Here is a 13880-nt window from a genome sequence, read left to right as displayed (position 1 = left end):
GCGCCCCGCCGCGAAGCTCAGGGGAGCTGTCTAGCGGTCCGCCATGGCGAACCGGACGGTGAAGGACGCGCACAGCATCCATGGCACCAACCCGCAGTACCTGGTGGAGAAGATCATCCGCACCCGCATCTACGAGTCTAAGTACTGGAAGGAGGAGTGCTTCGGCCTGACGGGTATGGCGGGGCGGGCTGGGGCGGGAGGGGGCTCGGCGAGGAGCCGGCGCTGACGGCTCGGCCTCTTCCCTCCCTCTTCTAGCCGAGCTGGTGGTGGACAAGGCTATGGAGCTGAGGGACGTGGGGGGTGTCTATGGCGGGAACATAAAGCCGACGCCCTTCTTGTGCTTGACGCTGAAGATGCTGCAGATCCAGCCCGAAAAGGACATCATCGTGGAGTTCATAAAAAACGAGGACTTCAAGTAAGTTGGTCGCTTGATTTTTTCCCCTCTTTTTGGTTGTCGTACTGGATAAAACCATCCAAAAAACAGCCAAGGAAAGCTCAGTGCAGGGTTTAGCTTTTAGTGGGCCCTGATGGACGCTATTCGCTCCTTCCCCTTGCTTTCAGAAGACTGCTCACCTTGTCACTTGGGCTTTGCCAGTGGCTTGCCTTTGTAGTGTGTTCTCTCTGTGGTAATAAACCCCCACCTGAAGTGTTTAGAACAGGGTGCATTAAGGGAACCATATTAATGTCCTTTTTCTTCAGTATTTCTTTTATCTTTGTGAGTGATAATGCACCCATACAGAGATTACATACATATACTCAAGTATATGTATTTTTTTTATATATATATGCTTGAGTACCTGAAGGAGAAAATCTAAATGGTCGTGTATTCTAGTTATTTTAGTGTACTGATTTTTGTCAGAAACTTATGGGAGAAGCACCTCTCTTATTTAAACTGCTACCTATGCAAAAAGCTCAGATACATGAAACAGTTTTCTTTTCAGGTATGTCCGAATGCTTGGTGCGCTGTACATGAGATTGACAGGCACTGCCATTGACTGCTACAAGTATCTTGAACCGCTGTACAATGACTATAGAAAAATAAAAAGTCAGAACAGAAATGGAGGTAAGCACTCTTGCATAGTTGTGGGTTTTTAGCACCTCGTAGATGATCTTTTGTTAAAAAAACTTACCATGCTAGATAAAAGTGAACATTCTATTTAGTAATATAAGCTTAAAAAATGTGACATAACTATCTTTTTGAAACCTTACTTTTATTAGTTCATCCTTTGCATAATGGGTTGTTGGTCTTGCTGACTTGTACAAATGAAAACTGCCTGCCTTGTTTTGCTTTCCCCGAGTGCTTGTGTTTTCTGTTGGGTACTGAAACACAGTTCCACAAATGCCAAAGAAACACTGTTTGAGTGCTGGTTTAAGCACTGTGAATCTACTAATCTTAGCTTGCAGTAATTTCCTCTTTTTGCAAGGTAGGACTAATGATTTTCCTCACCTTTGAGAATGATTTTAGAACTGTAGTTTGTCCAGCCCGCTTGACATAAATTGTCTGAAGTGTTTCATCTTTGCTCTAGCCACTAATCTTCTCTGTCTTTTAAATGCTGTGGTTTTTCCCCCCAGAATTTGAACTGATGCATGTGGATGAATTTATTGATGAACTACTCCATGAGGAACGTGTATGCGATATCATTCTGCCTCGATTACAGGTTTGGAGAAGTAAATGGTTGTTGAATTTTTAACTGCATCAGATTCAGTAGTAGTATCAGCTTGTTGCATAAAGCCATGATACAGACCCTTCTGGCACGCGAGATGACCCCTTAAGTGTTCGTTCTTACTTGGGTTATGTAAAATAAAGTTATAATTTCTCCTAGAAACGTTACGTTCTGGAAGAAGCTGAGCAACTTGAACCTCGCGTTAGTGCTTTGGAAGAAGACATGGATGATGTAGAATCTAGTGAGGAGGAGGAGGAGGAAGATGAAAAGGTTGGTGAAATATTTTGCAAAGGGATAGTTAAAGCCAGTGCTGAACCACCGCAGAACGCTTTATGGCCTGTGAGAAATATTTGAGGGGAGGCACCAGGAGGCTGCTTGCAACTCTTATCTCCTCCTGTAACATATTTTCATGTAAGCTGCTTGTGAGAACTTTGTAGACCCCGAAGCAGATCTCAAGCACTGTGTTTCTGTCAAGCTTTTCTGTCTCCTGAAATTCACAAATCTGGATCTGTTCTGTGTTGCTTAAAACAATTTATCTGAAATATGTTTATATACATATATATGGGAGAGAACTAAAGGTGATGATGGAAGTTTTGACAACCATCGTAGTCAATTCTACTCTACTTAAGAACCAACAGTATGACAGGTGGCCCTTTTAATTTCCAGATGGCAAGCTTAGGCAGTACCACTCTTTTCTGAATATGAAATACTTGAGGATGGGGAAGCTTGATCGCATCGTCATTTATATTAATTGTTCAGCAATTTTTACTAATGGATAAAAACCTTGATGAAATAAGACTTAGAGAACCTTTCCCCCCCACCATTGTTTCTAGCTGGAGCGAGCACCCTCTCCTGACCACCGCAGAAGAGGCTACAGAGACCTTGATAAACCTCGCAGATCTCCAGCTGTGCGATACAGGCGGAGCCGAAGCAGGTCTCCAAGAAGGTGACACCGCTGCTCTTGAGCAGTATTTTTTCCTGTTGTACTGCAGATGGCTGGAGCAAGGCATAGAAGCAAAGATGACAATTCAGTCAAAATCTCTTATGCCTCCCGTTAGCTGTTTTCTAAAGTAAGGAGTTGCAGCGCACAGCCACAGTCAACCCATCTGCCTGTTTCTCTAGTCCTTCAGTAACTCTTGAACTTGCTGGCCAACTTTAGCTAAATTTGACAAAACAGTGAAGATATTAAGGAGAACCAAGTGCTTTGTTTTCATGTAAGCCAGAGACTGCAGAGAAAATCCTGTTAAGTGTTCTTACTGATAATAAGCCAGGAAAAACTCATCACTGACCTTGTTTGCTCATGGTATGAGCCAGTCCAGAAGCACGTACTGCCTCTCGTGCAGCAGGACAAACACACACTAACCAGGGACACAGGGGAGTGCAAGGGAAGTCCTGGTGCTGTTGCCAGAGAATATGTGAAATTAAACAGCTGGTACTGCTAATGATTTTTAGCAACTTTTTCTTTTCTCCCCCAATTACAGGCGAAGCCGCTCTCCAAAGAGAAGAAGGTAGTCTTTTATTCTATTATTTCATGTTAAAATGTGTGCATTCTTAGTATGACTATCTTTAAAAGCTTCCTTTCTCTCAGTCCGTCACCACGCCGGGAGAGGCATCGCAGCAAGAGCCCAAGACGACACCGGAGCAGATCCAGGGAGAGGCGCCACAGATCAAGATCTAAATCTCCAGGTATTTTTGTCATTTACAGATTAACTATGACAAGTCTTTTATCAGCAGAACATCCCCTGCAAGAAAAACCTGCGTCTCAAGAAGGTAGCATAGGTGCCCAATCTGGCTCATAAAATTCAGTTATATGAAAGCACAGCTGGAGAACTCCTTTAGTACATGCAAAGTTGTCTTGAGTACATTTTTCAGATATTTGCCAGGAGGTTAATTTGAGTGCCTAATTAAAACTAGGGTTGTTTTGGCATTATCTAGGACGCTTGGTCATTAGAAGCAGATTGTATTAGCAAAACAAAAAAGAATTCCACGGTCTATGGAAGTAACTGTTACCTTTTTATCTCATAGGGCATCATCGTAGTCACAGACACAGAAGTCATTCCAAATCACCTGAAAGGTAAAGGCTTGGTCTGTTTCTTAAGGGTGTCTGTACTGCTGTAGGAGCTCTTACTTGTCATTTAATCTTGGGGATTGAAGGTCTTCTTACAACGTTGGAGATCAAATATTTCATACAGTACTTCCCACAGTATTGTAGTCAAGTCACACTGTCCACATTTGACCATAGAAAACGCAACTTACTGCGGTGAAACACCTTGGTCTTCCAAAACAATTACTAATACTGTGGTTTACGGCTTTTTTTTCTACTTCAGATCTAAGAAAAGTCATAAGAAGAGTCGGCGAGGGAATGAATAACAAACTAAATCCAGCATGCAGTTTAAGGACCTTGACCTGCAGTCTAATACTGTCCTATTTGCTTTACGGGACAGCTGAATATGTACTGGCTGCTTTAGCAGTCCATTTCTTTGATCCTTCTCCTCTTGTACAAGTCTTGTTTGTTTGTTTTTTAAATAAAAGAAAGCTAAGGATACTTTTTATGTAGTTAGTTACTCATCCTCGTGATGGAATTTGAGGATTGTTTTTAAATTGTTTTCCTCAAGGCCTGTAAAAACTCATGAAGAGCAATTAAAAGAAAAAGGGGGGATTGTCTTTAAAGGCTCCTTGCTGTTTCTTTCATAATACTTTATTTAGACTTCCAGTTGAAGCTGGCTTCACTCTCAAATCAGGGTGGTGTTTTGACAAAGCCACTGCATTCAGTTGCCAAAGTGAGAGTATGTTCGAGTTACAAACACTGAAGAGCTACCAGGCTAAACCATCTCAAACCTCCAGTACAGGAGAGGAAGTAAGACTGTCCTAATCAGTATGTTTACTAGAATTAAGAGCTAACTTAAAACCACAGCTACTGGTTGCTCTGTAAGAAAGGAGGGCAGGGACAGGTGACATTACAGTGCGGGTCTGCTACAGGCCACAGGAACAGTGCATGAGGCCCTCTATAGACAGATGGAGCAGCCTCACATTCACAAGCCCTGGTCCTCCTGGGGGACTTTAGCCACCCTGCTATCCATTGGAGGGACAATGCAGCAGGGCATAAGCAATCCAGGAGGTTCTTGGAATCCCACAAATACAGGCTGGGTGGAGAAGGGATTGAGAGGAGCCCTGAGGAGGGGGACTTGGGGTTGTTGGTGTGGCCAGCAAGTCGAGGGAGGTGATTCTGTCCTTCTGCTCTGGTAGCACCCCGCCTGCAGTACTGCATCCAGCTCTGGAGCCCCCAACATAAGAAGGACATGGACCTGTCGGAGTGGGTCCAGAGGAGGGCCACAAAGATGATCAGAGGGCTGGAGCACCTCCTATGCGGAGAGGCTCAGAGAGTTCAGGAAAGATGGGGAGGGACTCTTTATCACGTAGTGTAGTAATAGGACGAGGGGGAATACCTTTAAACTGGAAGAGGGGAGATTTAGATCAGATATCAGGGTGGTAAGACACTGGAACAGGTCACCCCGAGAAGGTGTGGATGCCCCGCTCCTGGAAGGTGTTCAAGGCCAGGCTGGATGGGGCTCTGAGCAACCTGTCCCTGCCCATGGCAGGGGGGTTGGAACTCTATGATCTTCAAGGTCCCTTCCAACCTAAACCATTCTATGATTCTATGCATCATCCTTAAGCATATCTAATGATACACTTCTAATGTTAATATCAGACAGCATTCAGCAAGTCCTGTTTTTTCAAATTAAGAATATTTAAGCTCTTACTCAAGTTACAGTTCTCATCTTAGTACGTTTAATTATGTATTAATTTATGTTGTGTTAAACCCCTTGTATACCATCCCGTTATTCATAGTCTTGCTTCAGGAACAGGGACTGACAGTTTTGTCTCCTGAACACGGCATTTATGGCTTAAATATTTTCACGTATTGCCCAATGAATGTTAACAACACAGAAAGTAGCGTGCCAAGTGAATTTAGGGACGGTGCTCTTTGAAATTACTTCACAGTACAGCTTGATTTTTCTAGAGTATTTTCATATTGTTTTGCAAAGTTTATGAACAGAAATCAGGTGTACTCTTTCCTCAAATCAAGTATTTTACAAGACAGACACTGGCTGCAAGCAGCACATGCAATGACACCAGCATGGGGAAAAACGGGTATACTGATTGTATGCCTTGTTACAGCTGCTCATCTTTCATCTCTTCTTTAAGATACCTAAATTACAGCCATTTTTATTATTCTGGTTTCCTAATTACAGCTAAATGCAAGCATGCATACAAATAGGGAGGAAGAAAAATTCTTATGTCCTTTTTTTGAAGTTTTATTTTTCTTTTAAAAAGTTTTTTGGCACTACATAGTTCTGTAAAGAATAGAAGTGACAAATTTTTAAACACATGAAATCCCCTTCTAATTTTATTTTTTTTTAGAACAATATATATAAAGTCTGAAGCAACCAAAGTATGAATACAGCTAATAGAAAATAAAGAACTTAATTTTAAAAATTCTCTCTCTTTACAGTTTTATCAAGATAAAACAAAACACAATTCCCCTTAAAAATAGGGTAATAAAATAGATGAAATTTGTATCACTCAGCTTTGTGATACTAGTAAAAACTATAGTTCATATCTATGTACAAATGATACAGTTTAAAAACAGTCTTAAATAATCTTGTATCTAAACATGTTGCATTAAGATTTTAAATCAGAACCTGAATTTTTTTCCTCCCCTCCCCCCACCCACCGACAATCCCATTAAATTTCACTTTTTCTGTTGAATGTAATTCAGATTCAAGTGTGGGTGTCCTTGAGACAGAAGCGAGAACCGCTGGTTACTCTGCATCAGTGGACCAGCTAAAAGAAAATGGATTACAATTACTTCAGCAAATTAAATATATTTAACAGTGCTTGGCTATATTCAATGTATTAATCTTACTTAGAAATAAAGGCATTTTCTAGACTGACACAAAAGCTACCTGTACGACTAACCCATTTAATGGGACAATGCAGTATTACTTTAATCCTATCTCCAAAATTCCCTCAGAAACATCGTTTTGTTGCATTACTTCAGTTATTTAACAAAAATAATTTCAGGATTTTTAAATATGGGTCTCACTTGGAAACCTCGCTACAGCCAATCATTAGATTTTGAAAACCAGATTTGGTGGCAGTATCTCTCATTTTATACTAGCTGACCCAGCAACACGGTAATTGCAAAGCCTCCAAGTAAAATTTGGGCGTAGTTTCTCTGTTAGCGGAGCCAAAGGTCTCTTTCCTACAGCCTTTCCCAATCCTGCCAGATGCTGAACACCTTTACCATTCAGTAGCGTCAGAAAGAGCTGAGAGCAAGTCAGTCCTTCAAAACACCCTAAATAATGGAACCGGATCAAACTTTGAAGTTAGCACGGCTTTGACTGCAGATGGGTTGGACTAGATAACCTCCAGAGGCCCATTCCAACCTGAATTATTCTATGGTCTTCCAAGTTTTTCTGTACATAAAGTCATTCCACAAGGCAAGGTACAAAAGCCAAGTAAAATAAAGTGGGACAAAAATGTCTTCAAATTCTTAACACACTCATGGGCAAATCATCTAAATCTCTATTGAAGCAGAGGTGGCTCTACAGTGAGACTGCAGCAGTGAAAGAGAGAGAGGCTAGAAGTGCAACAGACTGAAAATCAGCTCAGATTTTAGAATTTGATTTAACCCCTTCCCTCCCACAAAGATTTTCATCCATCCATACAGGAAGCCGAAGCGTTGATTTGACTCTTGGATTCATTATGGTTCCAGGGAGCCTAGCAAGTGAAACATGATTCCTTGGCTTTTAAAGCCTTCGAGACAGTAAAGAGACATGTTGCATGAGCTGTTGATTCATATACTAGTTCTAGTACCTTGAGGGTAGAAAGGTTTGTTCGGTGGATAGCTGGCATTTCCCTGCTGCATGTAGTTCTGAGGCATATTGTAAGGCCACGCTCCTCGGAGGAGAGGAAAATGGGTAGGGGTCCCATGGTCCCAAGGGACAGAAGGAGGGTTCATTTTACCAAACTGTCCTTGGAAACCCTGATCTATTTTTCAATTGAAAGGGAAAAGCACATTGCAAGTTGAAATAATTAAACAGTAAGTCACAAATACAATTTACATCTTAAATAACAGTTTGCAGGGGACTTAATGCGATTAGTCTCATGTGCTACTCTTTTTTTTTTTTTTTAATATACATCAATAAAAATTACCACCTAAATTACTTCATTATTCACTATAATAGAATTTACTGGGGGGAAGACAGAAGATGAATCAGTATTAAAATCAAGACCTACAATTTCACTATTCCTATGTCATTCTCATGATGAAAAAGACAAGGTCTGAACAATGTTACTAATATCTGATCCCACACAGATATCCCCTATCACTGACATAGCTGTGACACGAAAGCTATTATCCTACAGCAAGAAATAATTCCCAGAAGATGTACACTGGAATTCCACTAATAGCTGTATGCTTAAGAAACTTGATACATAGATCATCAGACCGACTTAAAATTGGTTTTTAGACAGAAAAATAAAAACTTTTGAAATAAGTACATAAATTGAAAGCTGTTCCATTTACAAATTCAGTATTACTGCAGCATAAAGGATGAGAAATCAAGCATCCAAGGAGGCAGGACACACAACATCTGATGCCAAACGCTATATTACTATTTCTGCTCTTTTTGTTCGTAGCTCCCAATTTGATAAGACACGTCAACGCCTGCTAATTTAAAAATGCAAACAATGTACATTTAAAAATAAATAAGTAAATTTTAGTAACTATTCTTCTCAATATATCAGTTACCCTTCAAGCTCACAATAAAGAAAAACTTGCAGACAGACTTTCATTAAATAAAAGTAAGCTACGTGTTTAAGAGCAGTAACTTTTATACAATCAATATATCAGTTACCCTTCAAGCTCATAAGAAAGAAAAACTTGCAGACAGTAAAACATGAAGCATGGCTCTGAAGTAAGCATGAAAAAAAGTTGTCCGTCTGAAACTTCTAATGATCCTACTTCTGATCAATTGTCTACAGAAAAGAAAGTAAGAGTTGCTCCTTCCAACTCCAAGTTATGTGAGCCAAGACAAAGTTTCCATGAACTTACCGTTCCCAAATTGTCCCAAGCAAGTAAGAAAGCAGGCTTCAAACAGAGAGCAGACAGCTCATCTCTACCGCGCGCCTACCCAGTGACCCCACCTTAATGGCATCCAAGCCAAAAAAGGGAACAAAACTGATTAATATACAAAGAGGAAAAATACCAGGACTAGGAACTAGGAAAAGGAGTGTGATGAGATTGGAAATAGATGGAAGTTGAGGGAAAGGGAAAAAAAGTACTGTGACTGACAGCACAAGAAAACTGGGAAACCTCCTGTGCAGTCACGATGAGAGTGGACGCAAACAAACTGAGAGAGAGCAAAAGGAAAACGACTGAAGACAGGGACTGAGTGACTTTTCATGATGAGAAACAGGTCGTGTTAAAGGAGAACGGAGCAGAAACTTGGATTTGGGGAGCTTGTCTGAAACAAGGCAGCTACCTGGGTAACAAGACTTGGATTGGAAGGAGCTGCTTAAGGAAACAGTCAGAGCAGATGTGGACATGGAAGAGGGCACAGACGAGCCTGGACAGAGAATTAAGATCAGAAATGGAGAGGCAGGGACGAAGCACACCAAAGGTACAGAAAGCACACTGGTAGCAGTTTCTGTATCCTCTAAAATATATTCCCCACAAAGCTCTGAATAGAGAAACATGCATCTCCAGCATCTCAACAAATATCTGAAACTCGCAGGTGAGTTATACCTCATCCAACACTGTTGGCTCAGCAGAAAATCTACTGCTGCTGTCAATCACCTTACTAGTGCAGAGAAAGGCTGTGCAGGAGATTCAAAATTTCCATCTCATGATGAACAACTGCATCAGTATATTGTATGATAGATTTTTTTTACTTAATTAGTAAATTAAATATAAATTTACAAATATACTAATAAAAATAATTACTTGTTTCTTCTGAGTTACACACTCAGAATAAATCAAAGGACCATTATCATGATTTAAAAGATCACAGTTAAAATTTAGGGGCTGACATGTGTGATGTTGCACAGAAAACTGTATGGACTTTAATTACTACACTGTTTTTCTCAGCCTCAAACATACAAATGTACAGGCATGAGGCAGCAGGCTGTTGCTCACTTCTTGCAGGGGAAAATTGTACGAAGTATTTTCAGGAAATGACGTCGAGATTAAGGAAGTTAAATGTGGCAGGATAAACTACAGGAAAAAAGAACGCATACGATCATGTCACACTGCACTCAATGCAAGGAGGCAATATTCAGCTTGCACAACCATAATTCTGCCAGTCTCTAAGCTTGTAGTTGCAGTCTCAGCATTCATCTAATGAACTATGTAAGAACATAAATGGAAACCATATTTGTAAGCATATTCACAGCAACGTGCTTTAGACTCAAACAATTATTACAACATTTCTCAGTTGAATGCATGATTTCTCATGTGTTGCACAGCCAATAATGGCAGACAGGACCAATGCTTGAAAGTTACAACAATCCAACTTGCCTAATTTTTTTTTCCTATGAAAACGTTAAGACGGTGAAGGTAATGACTTAGTTTCTTAAGCATTGTACTTTTAATATAAAACAAGTTGAGAGAGTTAGCTGTTTCTGTAACACTTAACATTTGTACACAAAGTGCGAGAGGTTTGATACAACAGAGAAGAGTTACCTGAATTCCCCACAGTGCCATTGTTCACCAGTGAGTTTGGAGTCACGGGATTGTGCCAGTGTCCCTCATGAGAAGTGCTGGGGATTCCCATGGGCCTGGCAGCAGGCTGTGCAAAGATGATACTGGGATCATTCAAGCTTACACTGCTCTGGTTATTTGTGGTGCTGCTGCTGCCAGATCTCATAGAAAATGGAACATTTGTAGAATGAGGAGGGTTACCCGGTGCAGAGTGAATAACGGGCCCATGAATAGGCCAAGAAGTGTTGGGAAGCTGAATTTGGTGGTGGTGGTGCATCTGAAGTAGTCCCAGGTTATGCAAGGTGGAATACTGACCTGGGGGAGATTGGGGAAAGTTAAACAAAGGCAGCTGGACCTGATGGGGTGGCTGTGCACCCTGCTGTGGTTGCGGAACGTGCTTAGACTGGGATATTGGTTGTGGCTGAGTCTGGTTAATGGAGGCTGGCTGAGAGGAATTCTGTGTAAATTGCTGAGGTTGTGGAGAGTAAGATGACTGATGCGAATCAGACTGGAGGGGAAAAAAAAGTATGTATTTCTGATTAGTTCACTAGCTATTTAATGGTGTTTTTCTTTAATAAGCACCCACTGCATTACACCATTCATAAAAAAGGCAAAGCACTCCCCAGCAACAACCCAAATACTGCGCCCAAGTTCCTCCTGGTTTAAGTAAGTTCAGTTCAACTGACACTGATTTTCACCATCAGATAATCTGGCCTGTTAATGTGGCACATCTCCACCATCAGAAACATCACTCTGAGCTAACATTAACCCCAAGCTCTTCATTAGACACGTCAGACATCTGTTTCTGATTTTTAATCCATCTTCCCCACCCTACTTATTTACAGCCCAGAATCTCATTAACTAATTACCTCACTTCTGAATAGAGTGGTTCTTATTACTACAGACACTTTTAAAAGTAATTCCAAAGTAAGTTCCTAGTATTTCTTTGATTTTATTCAATCTGTTAAACAAGAAATTGAAACCCAAAGACCCAGTTTCAACCTCCATGTCCTGATGTAAGGCCGTGACTGAAGGCACAGAAATAGCAATTATTACAGCCTTTGCAGAGCTCATACAAAGCTTTCCCTTTCACCAGCAACAGAAAGAGGTACGAGCCTATTTTATCTGTTTGGTATTGCAACTAAGCAGAGAAGCACTCCAAGAACTTGGGTGGCTGGGAGAAGAGTTCCACAGTTTATCTGCCACAATTTGTTACCGACGTCTGGATTAACCTAATCTGGTTTTAAACACTGAAGCAATGGCATAAGATAGATGCAGCCAAAGAGAAATTCAAATGACAGATACCTAAACCAGAGATGATTACCTGAATCTCAGTCTCCCTCCATAGAGTATAGCAGACAGCTAAGCCCCAAGTCATTCAGCTGCTGTCAAACATCTGAAGTTAAAGGTTTCTGGAGCCTTTCACTAGCCATGACTGCTCGCCTGTCTGTTTAAATTGGCAGTCACTTTTCTTCAATAACCAGAGGTCTGCAGGACTCCGCCATGCCAGCCTTTCACAGCGTTCCCTATAGCGGCATGCTGTGTGTCTTTGCCTGGGCAAAAGCTGAAGCCCAGATGCTGAGATCACTCCCTGCTGCTATTCCAACTGTTCCTGTCTGAGTGCCTCCTATGCCTTTCTATCAAACCAGGAAGAGACGGTAAAACCTGGGATTTGGAAGACAACGACTAGTTTAACAGTTTAAATCTTATAAAAATAGAGCACGTGTACTGACTACAGCCTTCCTGCAAACGTTAAACCATGACAAGTACACAATGGACATGCCAGCTACAGCAGAGGAGAAATCTTAAGCTCCAGCCTCTTGGTCTGCTTCCACATCCCTGCTTTCCCTCTTCTCTCCCTCTTGCTCCACTAACGTTTCCCCTTCCCATTCTCCTCACACAATCCCTGGACAGCACATATTCACCAAGAAATCCTGGCCAAATGACAACAATGCAACACACACAGAGAGTCCATGACATCCAGATGACACAAGACCGTGCACGTGCCATAGGTCCAGTCTGCATGATGTGCCTGACTGTGTGTGCACCCACATGTCCAGCTTCAACTTCCCCAAGCAGAAATACAAGCCTCCTAAAAAGATACGCCTGTGTCATGTGACCGCATGGTGGCAGTTCAGCCCTGCACTTAGATTACAGCTGTATCAGTCCCTCCTTAACAGCATATTATTATAGTAAAAATGATGTCATAAAGTCTCTGTTACCGGAGCATTCCAGTAAATGCTTGCTTATCAGTTAGGAAATACTCTACACCTGAAGTAGTAAACTGAACAAAGAGCACTAGTGATCAGCAGCCCTGATTACTGTCTTTGCTTTCTTGCCAGCTTCATTAGCAGGCACATGTTTCTCAGCTTACTAGCTTAAAATTAATGAATTTTTGCTGTATTCTGTACTCCAAAAACATTAAATGCCAACAGCTGTATTTGCTCAAATACACTCTGCTATCCATCTCCACTTAGAAGCAGGTTAAACATATTTTATCTAGTTCTACAGAGAATTGAACAAATTCCAAGAGAAAACTACCAAAACTTTTCTCATTGCTCTGTTTGTGTTTCTGGTGTGCTCTGGCAGACTTTTTCCCTGCGTACCACATCTGAATTGAAGTCACGCTTCATATGTGTTGCCTGCCTGTTCATGACAGTCCTGTAAGACAGTTCTCTTAAATCACAGAGAATCATGACAGTCAAAAAACTAAGTCTGCAGCATGTTAACGATGAGCTGTGCTTTACTTCCGTTAGTAACTCCAGAACATTGCCAGAATAACTAAGCATGAAACTTCAAAAGGCATCCTAGCTTAAATCCCAAAGACAGTGAAGCTGGCCTTTCAGAACTGCAAGCTATCTCAAAAGAACTCTGACTACGTTGTTTCCATATTGAAAGACCATAAATGCTCTCCAAGAGACACTACATTATAAATCAAAGTTCCACTAACTGGCAGCATGCAATGTTGTCATTATAAAGTCCAGAATCTGTTGAGAAAACACTGTGCAAACCTGTTCCTAGCATGGCCCAAGATCGCTCTTTTGCTACAGCTTGCTTACTTCAATACTATAGCTAATTGCAACTTACACATTCTGATGACTGTCTAGTGCGCAAGGGTCGTTCCACTTGCTGCTGGCTCACAGCCACTAGCTGTGAATTTACCATGCTTCGGACCAACTGGGTGCCTAATCAAGGAACAAATATGTTAATAAAGAACACCAGGTTACACATGACAGAATAATAAACAGAACTGGGAGTCAGCGATACCTTAACTCTCATGTGACACAGAGTAGGTAAATCACTTTAACCTCTCCCCTCTTTTAAGTGGAAAGCTTTCCCTCTACTGGCAACAGCCAAAATTAATAGCGATAGTAGCTAACCCCAAAATCTAATTCTGAGTGATAAAAATTCTAGCATGAACAAAGCTTACTTTGCTAGCAGGCAGGAAT

At 41.2% G+C, this 13880-nt stretch overlaps 2 protein-coding genes across 2 annotated transcripts in view; one reads left to right on the top strand and one right to left on the bottom strand.

Moving 5' to 3' along the window:
• The first annotated feature begins 7 nt into the window (after positions 1-7).
• On the top strand, positions 8-4334 carry PRPF38A (pre-mRNA processing factor 38A). The gene is made up of 10 exons (XM_009884616.1): positions 8-173; positions 256-415; positions 942-1063; positions 1573-1658; positions 1824-1934; positions 2498-2610; positions 3146-3172; positions 3253-3350; positions 3690-3738; positions 3992-4334. The coding sequence occupies exons 1-10, from the start codon at positions 44-46 to the stop codon at positions 4032-4034; spliced, it is 939 nt and encodes a 312-aa protein (XP_009882918.1). The 5' UTR covers positions 8-43; the 3' UTR covers positions 4035-4334.
• A 1627-nt stretch (positions 4335-5961) lies between these two features.
• Positions 5962-13880, bottom strand: part of ZCCHC11 (zinc finger, CCHC domain containing 11) — a 40090-nt gene continuing 32171 nt past the window's right edge. The window contains exons 26-29 of the mRNA XM_009884615.1: positions 13519-13616; positions 10414-10939; positions 7545-7718; positions 5962-6509 (exon numbers count right to left, since the gene is read on the bottom strand). Coding sequence (XP_009882917.1) covers positions 6418-6509; positions 7545-7718; positions 10414-10939; positions 13519-13616 — 890 coding nt within the window. The 3' untranslated portion in view covers positions 5962-6417. The remainder of the gene's footprint in view (positions 6510-7544; positions 7719-10413; positions 10940-13518; positions 13617-13880) is intronic.

Source organism: Charadrius vociferus, unplaced genomic scaffold (assembly GCF_000708025.1).
Source record: "Charadrius vociferus isolate BGI_N301 unplaced genomic scaffold, ASM70802v2 scaffold163, whole genome shotgun sequence".
NCBI lineage: Eukaryota > Metazoa > Chordata > Aves > Charadriiformes > Charadriidae > Charadrius > Charadrius vociferus.
Note: the sequence above shows the minus strand (reverse complement) of the source record. Positions and strands in the feature narration are given on the sequence as shown.

Excerpts from the sequence above, each read along its gene's own strand:
- PRPF38A (XM_009884616.1), top strand. The coding sequence starts at position 44 with ATGGCGAACCGGACGGTGAAGGACGCGCACAGCATCCATGGCACCAAC. Across the intron at positions 416-941 it reads ATAAAAAACGAGGACTTCAA|GTATGTCCGAATGCTTGGTG; the intron begins GTAAGTTGGTCG and ends TTTTCTTTTCAG. Across the intron at positions 3,351-3,689 it reads ATCAAGATCTAAATCTCCAG|GGCATCATCGTAGTCACAGA; the intron begins GTATTTTTGTCA and ends TTTATCTCATAG.